The following is a 24,289-nucleotide window of genomic DNA, read 5'->3' on the forward strand; positions in this document are numbered from 1 at the left end:
TAATTGATTATTTGAATATTATGACTCAATTGGTACATTAGACTACATCATAACGAATATTCGTACAGTTTCGAATATTCTATTACGCCAATTATCGAATTCTTCCACATAAAACAAACAAAGGGTAATTTCTACGAAATGTCGAGATGTCGAAAACCCGAAATGAAAGCTTTCGCAATTAATGCTAAGGTTTGGTAGGGAAATCAATTCAAACCGAATTTCAACTTTTAATTAATGGTCATTGTGTTATATATATATATATATATATATACATATATACATATTTCTGTATAAATAATTAGATATTGGGTAAAAATAGAAAGAGCAAGAAAAAAGAAATTCATCTATAGGTCACTTCAGTAATTAAATTAAGGAGGATTTGGTCATGGAACGAGTCTGCTAGCATTAGACACTCATTACATGGTAACTTTTCTATGTGATGTTGAAGAAATTCATCAAAGCAAATGCACATTTTTCAATCTGCTAATATGCTCCATATATTACTATCTTTACTGATGATTACCAAAAAAATGGAAAAGGAAATTACTTATAAGTAACCATATGTTTCTCATTTAGAGGTGCTTCCATATCTGATAAGGAAGCAATACCACCATAGGAAGCTGACCATGTCGATATAGAAACATCATTCCGAGGTGCAGTCATTTCATTTCGATTATATTCAACCACTTCAACATTTTGCTCAACATAATCAGAAGCTTTAACTGATTTTTGAATTCTTTCCAGCTCCATTGCCACTTCTTTCATCGAAGGCCTTTTCCTTCCACTCAAATCCAAGCATCTTTTCGCAAGTTTAGCAACTGCCATTATTGCTTCTTTCTCGCCAGTTTCTTCCTTCAAGACTCGAGCATCAACAATGTCAAACAAACTATTCTCTTCCATGGAAAGAATGAAAGAAGCTGCTAGACTTCCTCCTTCCTCTGCCTCCATAAAAACTGGTTTTCGTCCTGTCAACAGCTCAGCAAGAACCACCCCAAAGCTATATACGTCACTTTTATCTGTAAACTGGCTTGACTGGAAGTATTCAGGGTCCAAGTATCCAAATGTGCCACATACTAATGTGGTGAGGTGTGTTTGCTCAATGGTAACCGATCTTGAAGTTCCAAAATCTGCTATTTTTGCTCTGTGCTTTTCGTCTAGGAGAATGTTTGAAGACTTTATATCACGGTGATAAATGGGAAAGGAAGCCGCAGAATGCAAGTAGGAAAGAGCTCCTGCAATTTCCTTCGCAATTCGTAAGCGGGTTTCCCATGTTAGTTGAAAGTCCTCATTTTGATCATGGATGTACCGGAACAATGTTCCATTTGATATAAACTCATAAACAAGTAGAGGAACTTCAGTCTCTAAACAACATCCCAGCAGTTTAACCACATTCCTGTGATTAATTTGTGAAAGAATGACAACTTCATTAATGAACTCTGTCACTTTGAATCCATCAACTTTTTTAGACTTCTTGACAGCAATAATTTTTCCATCTGCCAACATTCCTTTGTAAACAGTACCTTGACCTCCCTGGCCAAGAACTCTGTTCATGTTGAACTGGTCTGTTGCCTTCTCTAACTCATCTGATTTAAACAACTTGGTTTTCTCAATATTGGCTTCCCCTGAAGATAATTGTTGTTGTAACAACAATCCACCATTTTGTTTGAAAAACTTTTCTCTGCGTCTTTTTTTAATATACTTGGTTAGCAACCATGCTGAAGCTGATAGAAACAACAATACAAGGACGCCACTGCCAACACCTGCATTCATCAATCAGAAAGGAAAAATAACTTCCATCGTCAATTGCATGAAGTTGACCACATAAAAGACAATTTGTGCCATATGTGTTGGATTAACAACCCTTATGAATTCAACAAAAAATGTCCATGCTTTGTGGTACATTGAGAAAAGACAATGCAATAAAGGAAATTGTTAATTTGCTCAATATATAATATTTTGTACTCAAATCCAGACACCAATAGCTTTTTTGTTTTATATATATATATATATATATATAAATATATATACTAGTCGAATTAATTATTAATTCTAATTAGACATACCAATTAAAATCGCTTCCAGTGGAGACTTTTTGTGTTCTGGAGGGCTGCAGCCGACGGCTCCACGATAGTCAGTACAAATATAGCCTTCACCACAATAATTAGGATCTTTCTTGCAAAGATCAATATCTGAAATGCATTAACAAATAAACATGTGAAAAACCAAAAAACTCCCCCCCGAAAAAAAGAAAAGAAAAATAGGCATTGTGAAACAAAATATAATCATGATTTGTTGTTTTGTCACATCACTTTGCAAAACAAAGTGGTTGAAACATCTTGTAAAACTATTACGAAGGCTTAAAATAGAGAGTTTATCATTACGCATGATATTGATAGTCACAAAATCAATATAGAGTTCACATAATAATAATTAAATAATTTTAATTTATATATATTTTATATGTTTGAAAAAATAATGCCTTTGCACAGAAATAATAAATTCGGTTTAACCTAAAGTGTAGTCGTTTGATTGTGTCGTACAATTGAAATTGAAACTCATAAAAAAAGGATACATTTTTCATGTATGGAAATTTTCCAAATCGAATTCTGTGTTTAGGCAAGTGAAAGAGTCTTTTTAAAATTTTACCTTTGCATCCTTCAAGAAGATACGGGTTTCCTTCAAAGGTCCACGACGACCCGCATGAGCACTGAAGCCTTGGCTGATTTACATTTGCAATATAAACATCGCAAGACGAATTTTGATAACAACCATATTCGGAGGTTGCAATGTCCGTATAGCAATTGTATTCTAAAAAGCCAGAGCTATTGGTCTCCACAAAAGTTCCAAATATATCATAGGTTGAATAATGATACAGTTCCCAAATAAGCTCCACAGGAACATCAACCATCTCATGGATTGCAGAAATATTTGTCGAACCGGACTCCAACCACCGTTGGTCTGCCATGAATGCAAACTTACATTGATTTCCGCTACCCTCAGCCGGAAGGTTGAGAAAACTGGTGTTGGATGACTTGAGATTTGATGGTATGCTTGTCTGGCAGCAATTTATACCATTGCAGCTATTACCATAAGCTGTGTCATTACAAATGGAGGAGCATCCACCAACGGATGCTTCTCCGGAATTCATCAAAGCAATGGCTCCGCAACCAACCGCTGCGAACTTGTTGTTTTGAGAGTACTTAAAAGGGCTTCCTTCTAAGTTGGTGCTTTCTCGGATTTGCTTATCGCTGCAATTCAAGAAGGTGATTGGGTTCCTCACCTGAAAAGTGCCTTCGACAGAGATTTCAATCACTTCTAGCTTTGTTCTGTTCAAGATGGGTTTCGGAATGGTGTTTGATGAGTTGTCGTTTTGGCAAATGATTTCGAACCATTCGTCGAGGAAACAGCCCGGTTTGATCCCAAAAGGGAATGGGATGCTAACATTTCCACAGTGTGAAGGACAGCCATTCTTGGATGTTGGTATTTCTGATGTTACTTGATTCATCATAAGCCATGAAAACAGCAGAAGAAGATAAGATGGAAATTGTTTTCCCACCATCTTTTCTTTTTTTTTTTTTGGGTTTTCTTCGTTTTTGGCTGTTTTCCTCGTTCTAGTTCTTATTATATATCTAATTCGGTCTAAACAGAAAAAGAAAAGTATTGAAATTTCTCTGCAGCATCGTGCTTAGACTATGTCGTATATTATCTGACCGATAATATATATATATATATATATATTTTTTGGGTAATTCTCTAACCGATAATTCTTCGTCTAGACTTCATAAGTCTATTTTTTGGATCAGGCGCACCAGTCGACACATATATTTTATTTCATTTAATTGTATGATTTTCTAATTGGTTTATTCAATTTAGAAGTTAAAGAATTTTAAAATTATTTATAAATTTAAAAATATTTGATTTAGATTTTTAAAAAAAATATATAAATTCAATGATATTTAATTTAGATTTTAATAAATTTTATAAAATTCCATCAATATCTAGTTGTATTCAATTAAAATTTTATAAAATTTTTTTAAAATCTACAAGTATTTAAAAAGTCATTAATTTTAAAATATTTTTAAAAAATAATAAATTTGAATGAATTTGAAAAAGATTTTAAAAGTAAAATTATAAAAAAAATTATCAATACAAAATCCAACCTTAATCTTAAAAATTTGATTAGATTTTTATAATTTTTTTATATAATCTATAAAATTCTATAACAATTCATCAAATGTTTTAAAATCTATTAATTTGTTTTAAATCCATTAAACACGAAATTGAATACACTTTTTAAATTTTTAAAGTAAGTTTTAATTTTTTGGAATATAAATTAATCAAACGTGGAATGTTATTTGAATTTTTTTATTTTAAAGTGCCCAACCAATGCTATCTTCTTTTTATTTTATTTTTTTTATTTCTGACGTATAAAACATCTTTTATTTCCCAGTGCCCAGCATTTGTATGCGAAAACTACATTTCTACATAGTAAACTGGATTAAAGCATTTTTTATGAGACAACTAGAAGGTTTTGAAGTGAAAAATTCAAGAGAAGAAAACTTGTTTGCCTTCTACAAACAATAGGTCTCTTTATGGTTTGAAGCGTACAAGGAGGTTTTGAGAGCTTTGTACAGTAGTAGGATTTAAAAAAAGTAAATTTGGTTTTGTAAGTTACTGTATTTTTTAATGTGGACTTCTTACCCATATACATGTTTGAGGTTAGCCTATCCAGAAGGATGCCTACCTTGCTTGGATGCCATTTTGCAATTGCCCACCAACTGATCTATTGGCCTTTTCCAAAAATGCTAGCTAAATTTTTTTTGTGATCTTAAGCCAACACTCGTAGTCTATGTCTAATATGAAACTTCCACCTTGGTGGCACCTCCAAACCTGGGGTTCTCCAATTTCTTCAGGGATGTAGCTGAGCTACGAGTTGTGAATTTGGAGAGAATTTCAACTAAACTGAAGCCTGCTGATATCGGAACTAAGGTTTCGCCAGTGGGTAAGTTTGAATCTTGCAAAAAGCTTACTCAGAATTAACACAGGTTGAAAGATTCTGGAAAAAAAGTGAGTTAGGTAGCAAAAGCGATCCTGCACATGTATCCTCTTTGGATCAAGTAGAAATTGTTGAAGTTTGGTTTCGAAGAAGAATATTTAGCCCAAAAAGCTGCAGAATTATTTCCAACCATTCAAAATGCAGCGTTTAACTAGTTTAAGTAATATCAGCACTTTTTTAAGTTGTGTTGCGCGTGTTGGGGATATTGTTGCAAGGTTATTATTCACTTAGCGATCTAGCTTGATCCAAAGACAGTCTCAAAACATAGAAGGTATTCAATTATTTTTCCCTAAGTGTTTGACTCTGCAGAATAAAATTTCAAACTTTCTCTTCTTTCTTTTGTGAGTTTTACTCTGTCATTCTCTTTCTCTAGATAAGCTATTGGCTTATGACGTTCTTTCTTGGTAAGAAAATTTGGGTTGGTTAAGGTATAGACTTCTAGTAACCAAAGAGAGAGAAGACGAAGATGTTGAACAATCTGATTCGTCATAGTGAAGGAGTTTTCACTTTTGTGAAACTCAACAAGGACGTAGGTTCAACTAGAACCGAACCTTGTAAAATCTGTGTTTGTTGATTGCTTTCTTGATTGGTTTAGTTTTCTACTTTAGTCTTTGACAGAAATACAACAATTTATACAAGTACAACAATGTGTACAAGGTAATAAGTCACCAAAGAATCAATTAGAATGATTATAGCATATTAATCAAAATATACTAAGAGTGTACAGAAGCTTCCTTTATAGGTAAAAGTGGTATCACATCCATTATTACTTTAAATTAATTAAAACCTGTTTTTCGTTTGCTAATGAGACAAATGGCATCACATCCGATGAGGAAGTCAACAGATCCTTAATGCGAGAACCCATTTGACATGTTAATAAGGATACTTATATAATTTTATAAAAATAAAAATAAAATATGAAATAAGCAGATTTATTTATAGTACAAAACTTACTAGTTACTGCATTTTACACACATCACATTAAAACTCTTATTTGCCACCTACGCTAATAAATTGCTACCGCAAATGGATGACCAATTTTTATGTTGATAGTCGAAAAACTAATGAAACTCTTTGCTTTTTTGGAGCAGTTCTACAATATGTTAAAAAACAAGCAGTTTTTATTACTTAGTTGAGACAGATTCAGTCAAAAAGAGAAGCACGATGAAAAGAAGACAGAGGAAATAGTCAAGAAAAGCTAAGATATATAGGACTGTGGAGTACACAATAAAATAAATATACAGGACATGGTTTAAACCCATGTGTAATTTTATATAATGCTAGCTTTACATTTAACTATTATAAATTATTGTTCTCCCAAAAAAAATAAAAATTATTATTATAAATTATTGGCTCCGGGCGGTTTCTTCTACAAAGGGATAGTTGACAAAAAGGTTTTTGACTAATTATAATCCTAGTTGATCCAACTATTAATAACTATTTTATTGTAAATGGATTATAAGAAATCATACATGGAACCTTCCCCTATAATTATATTGGCAGCGTAAAAAGATGGATTGATGACCTTGGATTGTGATTGTGACTTTAATTAGTCAATATTGCTCAAGTACTTTCTCATGAAGTAATTTTTTTTTTTTTTTTTTTTGAAGTGATCATGAAGTAAAAGTTAAAAGAATATATTTATAGGACTTTCTTCATTTTCTTTGGAAAACTTAAATGGTCCATTATTTAAAATAAATAAATAAATAAAAAATAATTAGGTAGAAAATTGTTTATACCTCATGGAGCTTCCTTGGCTCGGTATACCCCAGCTTCGATCTCGCATTCATTCGTCTTACAAGGTCTCGAAAACTGTTCGACGATGTGTACGAATGTCGGTGCTATTTTGATCATCAAAAGTAAAACGGTTTTACCTGACCAATTTAGTGCTTAACTATTTACCGTATCTATGTGACTAGGGAGGGGAATTTATATTTACAAAAATAATTAGGTAGAAAATTATAAAATATAAGGGATGCAGATTTATCTTTTTGATCTTGAAAACAGATGTGCAAGTATCGGCCATGGGTTTTAGCCCAAATATTTCTTCTGGTTGATCTGAAAATCAATATTCTTTATTTGAAATATACTTTTTTTTCTTTTTAATTGGTGAGGTGGATTTGGTGACCATTTAACCCAAAATTTGGAGGCTGTTACCAATAGATATTACCAACTAGGCTGCCCAAAAGGACGAAATATAATTAACAATGCAACTGACTGTGAGACCGACAGGTCGAACAGAGACGAAAGTCGGCCATAGTGATCCGAGAGTCCTGTGTGGAAGTGGCCTCACTCAACGGATCAAAGGTACGCCGGAGATAACAAGCTGATGACTACCAAGAGCTCTTGTGGACGGAGTCGTTTGGCACCTCGATGTCAACTCATCATCATAAACCAAAGAAGAATCTGTTGCATATAATTAATTATTGGTCATATTATTGGAGATATTCTTTTTGAAATAGCAGTCAAACAAAATTAAGGTTACAATACTCATTAATTAAGTAAAAAATATATAGTAATTATGAGTTTGTTATATTAACTATATTTACTTAAATACTATGGGTAAAATGATTAAGAGCACGGAAAATATCAAATAATGTGTTTCATATCTAGTGATCACTTGTTAAACCAATACTACCTGCACGTTAGATATTCTGTTGTTATAGGCATAATCACCAATATCAGGGTGGACATCAAAGCATATTATTACACATAATTTATGAAATATATTATTTTAATTGCATATAATTTTTAAAATATATATCTAAAATTACATATATAATTCACCGTTGACACCCCACTATATTGTAGGATATTATGCCCATAATAGCAAAATTATGCATATTAGAACTCAACTCACATTTTCAATTTTTAAGGAGAAAAAAAAAAAAAAAAGCTAGATTTCCTACAAGGTAAAGTATCACCTATTCATAATTTTTCTGAAGTGTTTCACCAAAAAAGAAAAACAATTAAATCAGCAAGAAAAAATTAATTAGAGAATAAATAACACGGTCTTTAAGTTAAAAATACATGGACATTAAAATTAAAATAAAACATTTTCTAAATATATTTGAAGTTGAATTTGTGTATGATAAATTTCATTAAATTCATTGGTGAATAAAAAATGTATGATTCACAAGAAAGCAAAAGTCAAATGGAACAGTGTCAAATTTCGATGGTTGATTTGCAAAGAATGACAACCTCATTGATGATTTCCGTGACTATTTAAAATTTCTTTACAGCAGTAATTTTAACATTCCTTTATAAATTGTGCCTTAGCCTCCCTTGTCCAAGAATTCTATTTATGCTAAAATTGTAACAGCCCAGCCCAAATCACCCGCATGCAGATGTTGTCAGTAGATGTTGTCTTCTTTGGGTTTGGGGAGGCTCTTTGGGTCTGGGAAATCCTCTTACAATCCAGCCCTCAAGGGTTTAAAACGCATCTAAGTGGTTAGGGGGAATCCTCTTCCAACCCCTACACCTGCCAGTTCCACTGGCCCGGGCCTCCCAGGCCCAACCAAGATATTGTCCGCTTTGGAAGCTAGGTGGTGAGCCCAATCCTATCCCTCATGGTTTTATATTCCCTCATGGGAACGCGTCTTCAAGGAAAAAGTATCTACACGCTTATAAGCCATGGGAACATGTCTTCAAGGAAAAGGTATCCACATGCTTATAAGCTATGCTTCGTTCTCCTTTCCAACTGATGTGGGACTTCACAATCCTGCCCCTTGGAGCCCAGTGTCCTCGCTGGCACACCAATCCGGGTCTCACTCTGATACCATCTGTAACAGCCCAGCCCAGACCACCCGCATGCAGATATTGTCCTCTTTGGGCCTCATTCCCCTTTCCAACCGATGTGGGATTTCACAATCCTCCCCCCTTGGAGCCTAGTGTCCTCGCTGGCACACTAATCTAGGTCCCGCTCTGATACCATCTGTAACAGCCCAGCCCAGACCATCTGCATGCAGATATTGTCCTCTTTGGGCCTGGGGAATCCTCTTTCAACCCAGCCCTCAAGGGTTTAAAAAGCTCAGACCATCCGCATGCAAATATTGTCCTCTTTGGGCCTAGGGAATCCTCTTCCAACCCAGCCCTCAAAAGTTTAAAAAGCATCTCAGTGGTTAGGGGGAATCCTCTTCCAACCCCTATATGCCAGTCCCACTGGCTCGGGCCTTCCAGGCCCAACCGAGATATTGTCCACTTTGGATGCTAGGTGGTAAGCCCAATCCTACCCCTCACGGTTTTACTTTCCCTCATAGGAACGCATCTTTAAGAGAACGGTATCCACGAGCTTATAAGCCATACTTTGTTCCCATTTTCAACCGATGTGGGACTTCACAAAAATGGTCTGTGGCTTTCCCTAACTCCTTTGAATTGGACAACCTCGTGTTCTTCACGTTCTCTTCACTCGAAGATATGTACTGCTGTAACAACAATATGCCGTTTCGTTTGAAGAGCTTCACTTTGCATTTGGTTTCTTTTCTTTCCTTAATAGCTTTGTATAAATTCAATCACTTTATACCTATAAAACTCAATCAGAGTTCCAAAATATTAATGAAAACTTTAACTTCAAGCAAGTGATAATTGAATAACTTTAAATTAAAAATATATATTTTTGGTTCTTGAAGTCCTACTTAATTAGTGGTATATAAGACTATCATCGTCTGATAAAACACTGCTTTTGCCATGGGATCTGTTCCAAAGGGACCTATTTTATATATATATATATATATATATATATATATATATATATATATATATATAAATAAATTAAGGAGGAAGATTTTTGCACCATGTTTGATGGAATCCGACCTGGAGTTTATCACTAGTGACCTCAAGGAGACTATTTCAAGCCGATATTATGAGGAAATTAAAAAAAACGAAAAAAAGAAAAAGAAAAATGTAAATATGTGATCTTACTACAATAAGGAGAACAGAAACGTACCTATAAAGAACAATTTAGACTTCGGATGTTGGCATTCATACCATCCAATTGTATTCACACATTTGGTGCCAGGACAATAATCTTTGTTAACTTGCTCACATTCATTAGCATCTGACATGTCAAAACAAAGAAATTTATGACCACAAAGATTTGGATTATCATGAAGCACCCATATTTGTCGTTGGACTCTCCAACATTATTTAACCGCTAGGAATATTTAACAATGTGATTTTTTGTTTTTTATATGCGGGGCATTATATCACTGGTCGGACCCCTAAAGAAAGATATAAAAATGGGATAGAATATCTGGATTCAATATTTTCTTATGTATTGTAAATGAAAATATATGATGTTGAAGTTTGGAGTATACATACCTTGACAACCTTCAAGAATACAAGGATTTCCTTCATATCCACTTTTGCATAAACATTTTAACATTCCCTGATCTTCTTCATAGTACTTATCAAGATTTGTACGTAGGCAATAGTTTGTTGAGTTTTGCATTAAATGTGTTCCAAAGATTTCCCATTGCGTACGATTGAAGTACCATTTCATGATCAGAGGAGCATAGTCCATTTGGTAAAATACTACAAACCTTGAGTAATTGGACAAGAAGTAGTTTTTGTCAGCCAAGAAATCATAGTTGCAAACATTTTCTCTCTCGTCAATTGTCAAACAACTTCTGGAAAGTGATCGTAAACGAACTGATGTGGGATGGAATGGCTGTGTGGCAGCAATTCATTCCGTAGCGTCCAAGATTCATCATGGTGTTGAGCATCTTCTCATCTGTGGAATTGAAACATTTGAAGCTGCAACCAGCAACAACACTGGTCGATTCATAAGATGTGTTCGAAGACAGAAAGGCATGGAATCCCAAACTCATTGCGAAGAATCTGTTGTCTGTGGCGGAGAAGACAAAGGGGCTGTCTCTCGCAAAAAGATGTGATTAGGTTGTGATTCTAAGCACTTCCAGTCTGTTTTCTTTCAGCAGAGGTCTAGGAGTGTTGAAGTAGTTGGGAAAGCAGACTATTTTGAACCATTTGTTGAGGTAACGATGGGACGATCCAATCCCAAAAGGGAACGGGATTGCTCACATTTCCGCAATGAGTTGGACAACCGGGCTTGGCAATGGGTGCTTCCGATGTCATGGTCAATATTGTTGATCTGGTCCATTGCAAGCAACTTAGGAGCATAGTAATTATTAGCAAGTCCCTCACCATCTTTGATCCTGATCTCTGGTCTTCTGCTTCTGTCATCCATCTGCAAGTGATTTTTTAGAAAGAAAAAACCAAGGAATAAGCCGGTACAGTTAAGCTCTAGTAAATACAAAGAATTTGATTGATCAAAGTGATGAACACCAATTTTATTTGCAGACAAATATTCTCAATAGAAATTAGGATACATTGTTGATGTAACAATGAATTATAGTAATAATCGTTTCTAATATAAAATACTAATTTTTCATTTAAATTTTAACTATGTCACTTTTGAGATATACAGATTTATTACTAATTTTTCATTTAAATTTTAACTATGTCATTTTTGGGATATACAGACTTATTAACTAAGTTATATATAGGTAATCAAGCTCTAATTTTGCTTCTCCCTCTGTACATGAGAATCTTCCTGCTTTTCCTCTGTTTTTCACCTCTGCTTCTTCTGCCGTTCCATATAAATTTTACAATCTAGTGTTAAAGAGTAAGAGTCAAAATCACCAGAATGCAATCCATATGTTGGTGGAAATAAAATTTGTTCAAAGCTAGGCAGAACCATTATTATTCCTCCTGTTATTTTATTTAAATTGACAACTTGTGGACAAGGTAAATTAACATAATGTCAACAATATATATTTCCGGCAAAAGAACCTCATGAATCACATTATTTAAGCCAAAATTGTCCAAAATTATGAAGCTACAATCTGCAGTATGAAATTAACGTATTTCATGTTACAATTAAAAAAAAAAAAAATCATGCTGTATAATGTAAAAGTGGTAATTCTTGCAAAGATGAATGAGGACCAGTATCGAAAGCAGGTCCAGTTGACAAGGAAACAACATCCCAAGGCTCAGTAACATGAGTTCTCAAGCATTCAACCTCTTCATAATTTTGTGGAACACTCGAAGAAGTGGTGACCGTTTTCGCTAACATTTGAATTCCCTCCAACTCCACTGTGATTTCTTTCATCGTAGGTCGCTTCCTTCCATTCAAATTCAGACATCGCTTGGCAAGATTAGCAACCACCATGATATCTTCTCTGGGACCTTTCAAAACATGACCCCCAAGAATGTCGAACAGGCGATTTTCCTGCATTGAGAGAATAAAATAGGTGGCGAGACTTTTGCCAGCTTCTTCTGACCTGTTTATAGAAATTGCTTTTTGTCCAGTCAAGAGCTCAACAAGAACTACACCGAAGCTATAAACATCACTTTTCTCTGTAAACTGGCTTGATTGGAAGTATTCAGGATCCAAGTAACCCAATGTGCCATGCACTAGAGTTGTGAGATGAGTTTGGTCAATGGAAACTGATCTCGAAGTCCCAAAATCTGCTATTTTTGCCCTGTACTTCTCATCTAAGAGGATGTTTGTGGACTTTATGTCACGGTGGTAAATAGGGAAGGAAGCAGAAGAATGCAAGTAAGAAAGAGCTCCTGCAATTTCTATGGCAATTCGTAGCCGTATTTCCCATGTAAATGGAAATTCATCATTATGGTCATGAATATATTGGGAAAGAGTTCCATTGGGTATGAATTCGTAAACTAGAAGAGGAACTTCAGTCTCTAAACAACATCCTAACAACTTGACCACATTTCTGTGGTTAACTTGTGAAAGAATGACAACCTCATTGATGAATTCAACAATTTTGCTCTCATCGACTATTTTAGATCTTTTAACAGCAACAATTCTTCCATCGGTCAGCATACCTTTGTAAACTGTACCTTGACCTCCTTGGCCAAGAATTCTATCCACATGAAACCGATCGGTGGCTTTCTCTAGCTCTTTTGAATTGAATAACTTGATCGTTTCAACATTGACTTCACTTGAACATAATTGTTGTTGTAACAACAAACCACCGTTTCGCTTGAAGAATTTCTTCTTGCGTTTAATTTTTCTTCTTTTCTTCATGATTTTGTATAAAAACCATAAAACTAAGAGCAGAAATAGCAATCCTGATCCGATACCGATGCCTGCAATTTTGTCAAATCAAACAATAAAGGATTCTTTGATTACTTTTTTTTTTTTTTTTTTTTGAATTGAATAATTATTGCATCAAGCAACTTTTAGCAAGAAAGGAAAAACAACAAATAAGTAAAGATAGCTATTGTCAGAAATTTAGATCCTAATTCTTCTTGTTTGATTTTTCATTTCAAACATATCTACAATATGCTTACCACACCTAACTATATATGTAATAATTTTTTTGTCGTTTTTGTTTTGAGAGGTAATTATATTAAAAATTCTAAAATTTATAATTTATTCGATTCTTTTCTTTTCCTGCCAAGCAAATAATTTAAGAGTAAAAAATAATGAGGATAAAATAAAAAAAAAAAAGGAAGCAAAACTAGGAAGTGATCAATTTTCTTTTTATTAAATGACATTTATTTATTAGTAGATTAGTAAATTTTAAATTAAATACAAAAAGATATTATATTAATATTATTATATTAATATTGCATATTCGAATCAAAACCAAGTAGAAGGTGACAAGCCAAAAATTGTTATTTTATTTTATATGATTTTATTTTTGTTAATAGCCAAAAAATGTTAGTTGTAAAATACAAAATGAATTTGAGGATGGATGGCCATAATGGGCTTAGAGAAGAAAATAGATCGAGTCCACGTTGAAACCGTCAAACCTACGCGGTGTCACTTGGGCCCAAACTGACCATCAATAAATTTAAAAAGAAATTTCCATTAAAATTATATAAACTGAAAATAAATAATGATAAACATAAATAACAAATAATGTATAAATAAATGATATATTTTACTGTTAATTTAAACCCAATTTTTAAAATATTAATAAATTTGGCATCAATGCATAATTTGCTGCTAGTGCTCCATGATCAATGAAACAATTTTTTTTTTTTTTTTTTTTTTGGTTCTAAAATAAAGAGAGCAAATAGAAGCATACCCTGAAGCATCCTCTGTGTTGTTGGGTCTATTCTCTCCTTCTTTTGGCACGTATACCCCCCATGCGTGTTCACACAAGTGTGGTCCTTGCAATCGTCAGGAGGATTCTCACATTCATTTATATCTGCCATTTTGCAATCAATATATAGTTTTATAAATATTTATAGAAATCGTTACAATCGTCTCCGATGGCCATCAAGTTTGTCCTTATCAGATTTTAAATTGTTTGGAGATTAAAATTTAAAATTTTAATTTACTCTTTCAAAATTTTATTATTTTACTAAATTAATATATGTTATAAATATATTTTTCAATTTTAACTATTAAAATAATTTTAAAACTAATAATAAAGGTTATGATAGTAACTCACTAATCTCTTTATGTACTTGTATTTTTATATGATTTAGATAACGAATTAGGCAATTCCTCCTATTTGTGGAAGGTTCCTGTTCCGTCATTTTGGTGGAATTAATGGGGAAATAAAATTTCTATCTAGACTTTGACTTAGTTGTAATAAGTTTAATGTTGTCAAAAAAAAAAAAAATTTAACAAACACAAAGGAATAAAGATTTTTCATGGAATAGTGATTCCATTTCCTCATCAATTCTTGAAACCAAGTATAAGGCCGGGTTTTTGCCTAGGTATACCTCATCCCAATAATGTCCCGCCCCATGCCTTTGTTGATCAAGGCGGTAGGAAGGGATTGGCCTTTATCCCATTCGGTATACATATATATATATATAATAAAAATATTATTATCTTAATTATTTTATATTTATTTTTTACTTTTACTTTTTTTGTCTTTTTGTTTCTTTGCTAAAAAACAAGAAAAGGATAATGTTAACAAAGTTTCTAATATATAATTTTTTAAAATTTATTTTTTTTAAAAAAAATAATTGGGGAAATGCGGCGAAGAAACCCATTCTCTACCCCAATATGGGGATTTCCCCGTCGTTTCCTACTTCAAAGAGGAATTTGCTGGGATGAGGATGGGATTCCCTGCAGAGTGGGGATCCGAAGAGGCCAACCCGACACTGTCCTGTTCTATTGTCATTGACTCATTCCTAACTAAACATCACCTCAAGATTTTAATGCTTCATTTAAGTCATCATATAAATTTCAACTAAATATTTTTTAAATATCAATTTTTGAAGTATTTTAAACGTTATAATAAAAGTCATGATTTCATTTCCATCAGGACAATCCTGATAGAAGAATGCAAACACAAACTTCTTTAACAGTTAGTGATTTTAATTAAAAACCTTAGTATTTATTTATTTATTATTTGAAATCAAGGACCATATATTATGATTAGTATTATCAAGTTAATCTCATAATACACTTTGTTATAGAATTATGAACCCAATTTACTTTTCTAAAGTTTTCAAAGTTGCTTGAAAAGAATTTTAAAATATTAATAATAATAATAGTAATTGTAAGAAAGAGAGAGGGTTTACCTTGACATCCATGGAGAAGATAAGGATTCCCTTCAAAACCCCTGTCGCAGTAGCACTGAATCCTTGTATAATTGAATATTGAAGTAGTGGTATTGTCTCTTTGGCAATAGGAGGTTGAATTAAACCTTTTAGGTTTATCCATTTGATCAGGAAACTTTCCAAATACTTGCTCACCCAAATTGTTGTACAATAAGTTCCATTCCAGCACCACGGGAACAGAGTCCATCTTACTAGGGATATCAAGATACGATTTCGACCGAAGTTCAAACCATTTTTGGTCCACCAGGAAGGCATACCTACAACGCTCATGTCTGTTATAAGTATCCGGGTTGAGGTCCGTAGAAAAAACCATCAGATTGGAAGGTATGGTGGTTTGGCAGCAGTTCATGCCGTTGCAGCTACCATCTGTAGTATTTTTATCACAAATGGACATGCATGCGGCAAGAATAACATTGGTTTGGCTCGCCGAATTCCGGGAATAGGAACTTGATTGATCACCAGCGGAATTCATATACGCAAGCTTGTTGCAACTCACTGCAGTAAACCTGTTTCTCTTCTGAGAGTAGACGAAAGAGCTTCCTGTCAAGTTTGCAGCTTCACGGTATACCTTATCGTCACAACTCGAAAACGTAATTGGGTTTTTCACCGTAAGCGTACCTTCCGAAATAGAAATTTCAAGCACTTCTACGTTGGTGAGTCTCAAGAAAGGTGTGTAATTCCCTGACAAATTTAAGCAGTCAATTTGATACCACTCATCGAAGTAACAGCTTGAGTTTCCCATTCCAAAAGGATATGGGATGCTCACTTTTCCACAGCTTGTTTTGCAATTAGGCTTTGGTGAATCTGATACTGCTGCTTGTGGCTGTAATACTAGTGTATTAACCATCAATAACAAAATCATAGAAACTAAATTTAGTATAACTGGCTTTGACATTAGTTCTTTTTCTCTCAATTCCTCTACTTTGGATTAAGTCTGAGTTATTCAGTAGAGAGGAGGCTAAACTATCTGCAGCTTATACTTTATTTTTCAAATAGAAAATGTACTTGACATTTGACACTTGGACCAAGTCTTCATTTCAGCTTATATTTTATTTTTCAAATAGAAAATGTATTTCACATTTGACACTTAGACCAAGTCCTTATTTTCTTTTTTTCCTAACTAATTATTAAATAGATACTTTTTAACCCTTTACTCATATCTATTAGATCACGTCGCTACTTTTACTTATTACAATTTGGAGTTGGATGATATGAAATGTATTAACAGAGGATAGTATTTTATATATTAACATCCCTCAATTTAAAAAAAAAAAAAAAAAATTAACAATACTTACAACCTAGCTCCATGAACGAAGGTTTAATAAATATATATATGTATATATTATCTACCTCCCGTAATTTAATCTTTTTTTTTTTAATTCCTGTATGAAAATGTCTAACTATCATATTGAAAAGTAATGTCAATCCTACATAAATCTAAGTAAAGGCATAAAAAGATTAAAAAAATAAAAAAACTAAAACTTAAAAACTAAAAATCAAAATTAAATTTGCTACCGACTTAATTAATACTGTCTGCGAACCGTTGGACTGATTATATTTTTGTTAAACAATGGGCAGGCGGAAATAATTTTTTATTTTATTTTTGTAAAAAGTAGAAATACATATATAATATGCGTTCGGTTACTTATGTAGAACTAGATGGCCACCTATCTGAAAATCTGTGTATATAATAATGCATGTAAGAAAGAGCTCCTGCAATTTCTGTAGCAATTCGTAGCCGCATTTCCCATGTAAATGGAAATTCATCATTATGGTCATGAATATATTGTGACAGAGTTCCATGGATATGAATTCGTAAACTAGAAGAAGAACTTCATTTTTGCAAACAGCATTCCAATAACTTGACCACATTTCTGTTGTTAACTTGTGAAAGAATGACAACCTCATTGATGAATTCGACAATTTTGCTTTCATCGATTATTTTCGATCTTTTAACAGCAACAATTCTTCCATCAGTCAGCCTACCTTTGTAAACTGTACGTTGACCACTTTGGCCAAGAATTCTACCCACATGATCGGTGACTTTCTCTAGTTCTTTTGAATTGAATAACTTGATTCTCTTAATATAAACTTCACTTGAACATAGTTGTTCTTTTGACAATACTCCACCATTTCGTTTGAAAAGCTTTTCCTTGTGTTTAATTTTTTTTTTTTTCTTTTCTTTATGACTTTGTATAAGAACCATAAAACCAAGACAAGAAATAGCAGTACTGATCCGACACTGATACCTACAAAAAAATTTTATTCCAATTTTTCAACTCACAAATCGAGTTGTGCTATAATAAACAGGGAAAAAAAATTAATAAGTGGATCACTCTTGTTGAGTTTGCAAGTAATTCAAGACTTAATACCTTTGATCTAAGCCAGAGAAAAAATTTCCAAGGGAATGTTAAAAGTACTGTAATAAACAGTGACAAGAAAATGTCCTCCTAAAGTAGAAAAATCTCCATCCTCTCAATTAAATAAAATGGTTTATTTTATTCCCCTTTTTTTTTTTTTTTTTTTGAAAAGTAAAACATATAATAATGGTGTGATATTATAAATTTGAAAAGTAAAACATAAAAATCAATCTATTTTCCTTTTAAAAAAAAATAATAATGATGTGATGTTTATACTGTATATTACATTAAAAACCAAGTAAAACAAATAAAGTTGCCACTTGTCAAGTTTGGAAAATTGTTATTATTCAAAGGGACGGGGCCCAATAGATTCAGAGAAGAAAATAGATTGAGTCCACGTTAAAATCGCAGACCCATACCGTGTCCCGAACCAAGTTTCGACTTGATAATTGGTTCCAATCTGACCGTCCAACAAATTTTTTAAAAAATTCCATTAAAAGCATATAAACTAAACAAATAATAATAAATAATATTCAACATAATAAACCCACTTTTTTATTTTTAGTACTTGCTCAATTATTTTGTTTTTTTTTTCTATTGGCAAAAACTTTATTTTCCCCTTTATGTCCAAAAATTGGAAGAGACCAAGTGAGCAGAAAAATCTTTATCCTCCTCAATCAACTAAAATAGTTTATTTTATTCAGACTTTTTGTTCTTTTTCTGTAAAGGTCACTTCAAGAGTGGAAAAGATTGAAGATAAAATTTAAAATATTAATGGTGTGATATTACATTAAAAACTAAGCAAAACATATAGAGTTGTCACTTGTCAAGTCGAAAATTGTTTAAAAAAAGGATATAAAATATTAATGATGTGATATTACTTTTTTCCAAGACCTACCAAAAAAGGATATAAAATTTCAAATAAGAACTTATCAATTAATTCACAATTTTTTATTAAGAGGAAGTCAATTAATTAGTCAATTAAATAATAGTCTTCTTTGCATTTACCAGTGGAATTTCTTTCACTGATAGACATGGCTGTATAGTAAAATTTTCTATATTAATTGTTTTTTATTTATTGTTAATTGAGTGGTGACGAATTCCATAATTATAGATTTGATTAAGTCTGATTGATTTTTACTTTATTAACATATGGTTAGTAAAATTATATAATTAAAACAATAAAACCTTAATGTTAATTTTATAATAAAAAAAAGAGTACAATAGTTTTTTAAGACAAAAATGCCCCTGTTGTGTTTATATATTCATTATGTTACACTACATAAACTTTTTTTTTTTTTGGTCAACGTTTTATATTAAAGTGATAAATAATAAGATAACTCACTAAAATAATATAAAATTATAATGATGATATAAATAAATTTTATAAAATTTTGGCCAGTATTATGTTACCCAAATAATTTTTAAAAAATTAAAAAGATTATGAACACTGAGCATAAATTTTATATATTTCTTTTAAATGGGAATTATTTAATTTTCAATTTTTTTTTTACTAAAAATTATTGTACATTATATATATATATATTCTACTTTCCAAATATATTAATGATATTTTATTTTGTAAGCATAATATAAATATTTAAGTCATTAATCAATCTATCATCAAGACACCATAATGGATTTTCCATCAAAATCTCCTTTACAATCCTTTGAATTTGGAATTTCTAAGAGTCATGATATTATTTTATTTGTCTTTCTAGAATTTCAAAATTTTACTTAATTTATATAAACTTTTAGATATATCTTTAAATTTCAACCTTTAAAAATAATCAATAGCTAATACATGAGATCCTGATATAAAATCTATTTGGATGTCCAAAAACTAACTGTTTTAAGTCATTATTTGCAACTTTTCTATAGTTTTTTTTTTATTTTCTTTTTTGAGAAATATGTAAGATAAAGGTGTATTTTACAAATATAAACCATTAAAGAATATAAATTATTCCTTTTATTAGTTTAATTATTTTAACTTTGATAAATTATCAATTTTTTTATAACTTATAAAATATAAAATAATTTTACAAATATCTAAAGTTTAAGAGTTTTGATTTTTTGAGGTAAAAGATTAATATATTTGTGTATTTTATCATTAATGACCCTGCTAATTATTCTACCTGACTTGATAAGCCTGCAATATTAATTTATTCTCCTTTTATTATTTTTAGAAATGAAATCCACAAAAGTGTGCCAACAAGTGTCATTATTTTTTAGTATACTAGTAATTAATGGAAAAAGGTCGACATGATGTGAACTCATATCTTATTAATGGAAAAAGGTCGACATGATGTGAACTCATATCTATGATATATAAGTGAATCTCCTGAAATTAACCATTGTAATAAAAGAAAAAAAGGTACATAATAAAAAATAATACATATACTTAGTATATTATTATCACAGTTAAAAAATTCATAATGATGTGAAAGATAACAGCGGCAGTTCATGCGAGGATGAAGCCAGACCAGTATGCGAAGCTGGACCAGTTGACAAGGAAACAACTTCCCAAGGCTCAAAATCTTGTGTTCTCAAGTCTTCAACCTCTTCAGAATCTTGTGGAACATTAAAATTTTTTTTCTCTGACATTTGAATTCTCTCCAACTCCGCTGTGACTTCTTTCATGGTAGGTCGTTTCCTTCCATTCAGGTTCAAACATCTCATGGCAAGGTTAGCAAATACCATGATATCTGCTTTCTTACCCTTCAAAACATGAGGATCAAGAACATCAAAGAGACGGTTTTGCTGCATCGAGAGAATGAAATAAGTTGCCAGACTTTTTCCTGCTTCTTCCGACCTCCTTATAGAAATTGCTCTTTGTCCGGTCAATAGCTCAACAAGAACCACTCCGAAGCTATAAACATCACTCTTCTCCGTAAACTGGCTAGATTGGAAGTATTCCGGATCCAAGTAACCTAATGTGCCATGTACTAATGTTGTGAGATGAGTTTGGTCAATGGAAACTGACCTTGAAGTCCCAAAATCTGCAATTTTCGCTCTGTATTTTTCATCTAAGAGGATGTTGGAAGACTTTATGTCGCGGTGGTAAATGGGGAAGGAAGCAGCATAATGCAAGTAAGAAAGAGCTCCTGCAATTTCTGTGGCAATTCGTAGCCGCATTTCCCAAGTGAGAGGAAGCTCCTCGTTTTGGTCATGGATATATTTGGAAAGTGTACCATTGGGTATGAATTCGTAAACTAGAAGAGGAACTTCGGTCTCTAAACAACACCCTAGCAATTTAACAACATTTCTGTGGTTAACTTGTGAAAGAATGATAACCTCATTGATGAATTGTGCTAGTTTGCTTTCATCGACTATTTTGGATTTTTTAACGGCGACAACTCTTCCATCAGTTAACATTCCTTTGTAAACTGTACCTTGACCTCCATGACCAAGAATTCTATCTTTGTGAAAACGATCGGTAGCTTTCTCTAGCTCTTTCGAATTGAACACCTTGATTGTCTCAACGTTGACTTCACTTGAACATAATTGTTGTTGTAATAATAAACCACCGTTTCTTCTGAAGAGCTTTTGCTTGCGTTTGATTTTCCTTCTTTTCTTTATGATTTTGTATAAAAACCATAAACAGAAGAATAATAGTAGAAGTCCTGAACTGATACTGGTACCTACATGTCAAACCAAACATTAACGGATCTTTGGATGTTCTTAGTGGATTAACCAAATTGTTGTCTACAGAACAATGTTATTATTTAATTCTACCAACAACCATAGTAATAATATTAATAATCTGTAACAAACAAAAGGCCAATAATTTATCAACACCACAAGAGGACATAAAATGCAATCTCATACATTGATAAATTTGGGCCATTAAACCCATAACCTGCCTGAACCGAAACTGAAATTGATATTTGGGCCCAATCTAACTATTCAATAAATGTAAAAAGATAAACAAAAATTTATTAACAAATATTGAAAAGTCATTTACGTTTATTATTATTATTACTATTATTACATACAGTGTTTATTATTATGTTAAAACATAAATTTCTTTTAAAAAAAAAAACTAAAAAATTAAACATAACTTGATCTTTTATGTAAAATCATTGTGGTAAAAGAAAATTATAGTAAAAGATAAATATATATATATATATATATATATATACATATACACATAATAAATTTAGAATATGCAATTAGAAAAATATCACTGACCTCCCTAGATTTTTGAAAATATATTTATATATATATATATATAGTAATAATAATAATAAATCCTCAAAAATTTGAAAAAAAAATAAAAATTCACTACTTAGTCTTAGAGCTAGCATGTTTGAAAACTTATCGCTTTGGAACCTGAAATTAACCATAGTTACTAAAAGAATTATTTTTCTTGACTTAGTTGACTTGTGAAAAATATATTTTACCTCTACGTAATTTGCTGCTTTAGTACTCATTAATTTTTTTTTTGTTTATCGCACATTGGCAAAAAGAATAGTCTTTCTCCCAAATGTAGGAGGAAGATAGATGCATACCCTGAACAGCCTGAAGCGCACTCTTGGTGGTTGGCTTTTTCCACGCTTTCTTGCTGCATGAATATCCCCCAAGATAGTTGTTACAAATGTCATCCTTGCAAACGGGAGGAAATTTCTCACATTCATTAATATCTGCCATTACCGGACTGGAGGATGTGAAATTATGTTCAAAATAGAAGCCAACACTAAATTGCAATTTGACCAAACTAAAGCCATTATCTACCTAAATTGCAATTTGATAAACTATTATTTTTAAATTTGATTGTTGATAAATGGGTTAGATTAAATCCCTTGGATTCATAATCACAGTTAGGATTGAAAAATAAGCACAAATAATGATTAGAAAAAAAAACAAAACAAAACAAAACCGAAAGCAGAGGATCCTAATTCAAGCGACTTACCTTTGCATCCATCATGAAGATAAGGATTCCCTTCAAAACCCTTTTTGCAGAAGCACTGAATCATCGACTGATTGAATATTGAAGGGGTAGTATTATCCAATTGGCAGTAGGAATGAACTTTATCGGAAATACCCATTTGAAATTCTTTTACTGTCGAATGATTATACAATAAGTTCCATTCAAGCACAACAGGAACAGAGTCCGTCTTGTCACGAGCGATGATATGATCATATCTCTTCGAACGGGACTCGAACCATTGCTGGTCTACCAAAAAAGCATAGTACTCGCAGCTAGCTCTTCTGTTAAAGGTACCAAATTCTATAACAAAGATTTTGAGATTTGATGGTATGGTGATCTGGCAACAATTCATACCATTGCAGCTACTATCTGAAGTATTTTTATCACAAATCGACATGCAAGCAGTAAGGTCGGTTTTCTGCGATTCAGTAGCCGACCTCATGAACGAGAGCATACCGCAATTCACTGCTGTAAATTTGTTCCTTTTTTGTGAAAATACGAAAGGGCTTCCTGTCAAGTTTGCCGTTTCACTCTGCTTTGTTGGGCAATTCATAAACGTAATAGGCTGTATAACCTTGAGAGTGCGATCCTCTATAGAAATATTTTCTACCAACTTCAAATCTGTCTTTCTCAGATGTGGTATTTCTAAGTTCCTTGTTAAATTTAGGCAGTCAATTTGATACCATTCGTCGAAGTAACATCCCGGTCCTATTCCAAAAGGGTACGGGATTCTCACTTCTCCGCAATGAGTTTTACAACCAGGCTTTCCAATCGTACTCTGTGACTCTGATCTTGCAAGAACCGTAGTGGTTAACAATAACATAGTGATGATGATATGAAGCACCGGCAATGGCAGCAATGACACCGGCAACATTTCTTCTTCTTCTTCTCCTCTTCCTCCTCCTCCTCTTTTTCGTACCCTTTACCTCCGTCGAAAGTAACTTGTTTCTTTAATTTCTATGAATAACATCATTGTCACGGTGTTCAATTATTACTCTGCATTCAAGGAAATTTTGTCTTTAAATGAAAAAGATATATAATAACATAGCTGGCTTCCATGTATGTACTTGTCCGAGTTTAAAAGAGCAAGAATATTCATGCCCATAGAAAGAGGCAAAAAGGTGAGAGAAACCTAATCCTTGGCTGGTTGTTGACTTTTTCATAGTGTCCATCAATTTCTTTACCCAAAAAAAAAAAAAAAAAAAAAAAAGGAAAAAGAAGAAGATTAATTGCACTTTGTTACTCTTGAATAACAAATTTTGTAATTTAAATCATTAACTTTTAAAAGTAATAATTTACATCTTTAGTTTCAATTTGCTGTAGATTAGCTCAATCCCCAGTTTAACCAAATAAGTTGGTAAAAATTCCATC

At 32.4% G+C, this 24,289-nt stretch overlaps 3 protein-coding genes across 3 annotated transcripts; all 3 read right to left on the reverse strand.

The window, feature by feature from the left end:
- Positions 1 to 367: 367 nt before the first annotated feature.
- Positions 368 to 3,589, reverse strand: LOC107416661 (wall-associated receptor kinase-like 3). The gene is made up of 3 exons (XM_016025185.3): positions 2,647 to 3,589; positions 2,064 to 2,189; positions 368 to 1,760 (listed from the first exon to the last, which is right to left on the reverse strand). Exons 1-3 carry the CDS (start codon positions 3,557 to 3,559, stop codon positions 544 to 546), a joined length of 2,256 nt encoding a protein of 751 aa, XP_015880671.4. The 5' UTR covers positions 3,560 to 3,589; the 3' UTR covers positions 368 to 543.
- An 8,275-nt stretch (positions 3,590 to 11,864) lies between these two features.
- On the reverse strand, positions 11,865 to 16,566 carry LOC107416656 (wall-associated receptor kinase-like 1). The gene is made up of 3 exons (XM_060816575.1): positions 15,590 to 16,566; positions 14,134 to 14,256; positions 11,865 to 13,186 (listed from the first exon to the last, which is right to left on the reverse strand). Exons 1-3 carry the CDS (start codon positions 16,521 to 16,523, stop codon positions 11,970 to 11,972), a joined length of 2,274 nt encoding a protein of 757 aa, XP_060672558.1. The 5' UTR covers positions 16,524 to 16,566; the 3' UTR covers positions 11,865 to 11,969.
- A 3,751-nt stretch (positions 16,567 to 20,317) lies between these two features.
- Positions 20,318 to 23,975, reverse strand: LOC107416655 (wall-associated receptor kinase-like 10). The gene is made up of 3 exons (XM_060816168.1): positions 22,901 to 23,975; positions 22,500 to 22,631; positions 20,318 to 21,629 (listed from the first exon to the last, which is right to left on the reverse strand). Exons 1-3 carry the CDS (start codon positions 23,790 to 23,792, stop codon positions 20,419 to 20,421), a joined length of 2,235 nt encoding a protein of 744 aa, XP_060672151.1. The 5' UTR covers positions 23,793 to 23,975; the 3' UTR covers positions 20,318 to 20,418.
- Between the last annotated feature and the right edge of the window lie 314 nt (positions 23,976 to 24,289).

Source organism: Ziziphus jujuba, chromosome 4 (assembly GCF_031755915.1).
Source record: "Ziziphus jujuba cultivar Dongzao chromosome 4, ASM3175591v1".
In the NCBI taxonomy this organism is placed as follows: domain Eukaryota; kingdom Viridiplantae; phylum Streptophyta; class Magnoliopsida; order Rosales; family Rhamnaceae; genus Ziziphus; species Ziziphus jujuba.

Bases quoted from the DNA above. Each gene is read 5' to 3' on its own strand.
- LOC107416656 (XM_060816575.1), bottom strand. From the start codon at position 16,523: ATGTCAAAGCCAGTTATACTAAATTTAGTTTCTATGATTTTGTTATTG. The intron at 14,257-15,589 runs GTAAACCCTCTC...GCAAAATGGCAG, and splicing joins TCTTCTCCATGGATGTCAAG to ATATAAATGAATGTGAGAAT. The intron at 13,187-14,133 runs GTATGCTTCTAT...ACAAAATTGCAG, and splicing joins AACACAGAGGATGCTTCAGG to GCATCGGTATCGGATCAGGA.
- LOC107416655 (XM_060816168.1), bottom strand. From the start codon at position 23,792: ATGTTGCCGGTGTCATTGCTGCCATTGCCGGTGCTTCATATCATCATC. The intron at 22,632-22,900 runs GTAAGTCGCTTG...CGGTAATGGCAG, and splicing joins TCTTCATGATGGATGCAAAG to ATATTAATGAATGTGAGAAA. The intron at 21,630-22,499 runs GTATGCATCTAT...TTTGACATGTAG, and splicing joins TGCGCTTCAGGCTGTTCAGG to GTACCAGTATCAGTTCAGGA.
- LOC107416661 (XM_016025185.3), bottom strand. From the start codon at position 3,559: ATGGTGGGAAAACAATTTCCATCTTATCTTCTTCTGCTGTTTTCATGG. The intron at 2,190-2,646 runs GTAAAATTTTAA...AATGCATTTCAG, and splicing joins TCTTCTTGAAGGATGCAAAG to ATATTGATCTTTGCAAGAAA. The intron at 1,761-2,063 runs GTATGTCTAATT...TGATGAATGCAG, and splicing joins ACTGGAAGCGATTTTAATTG to GTGTTGGCAGTGGCGTCCTT.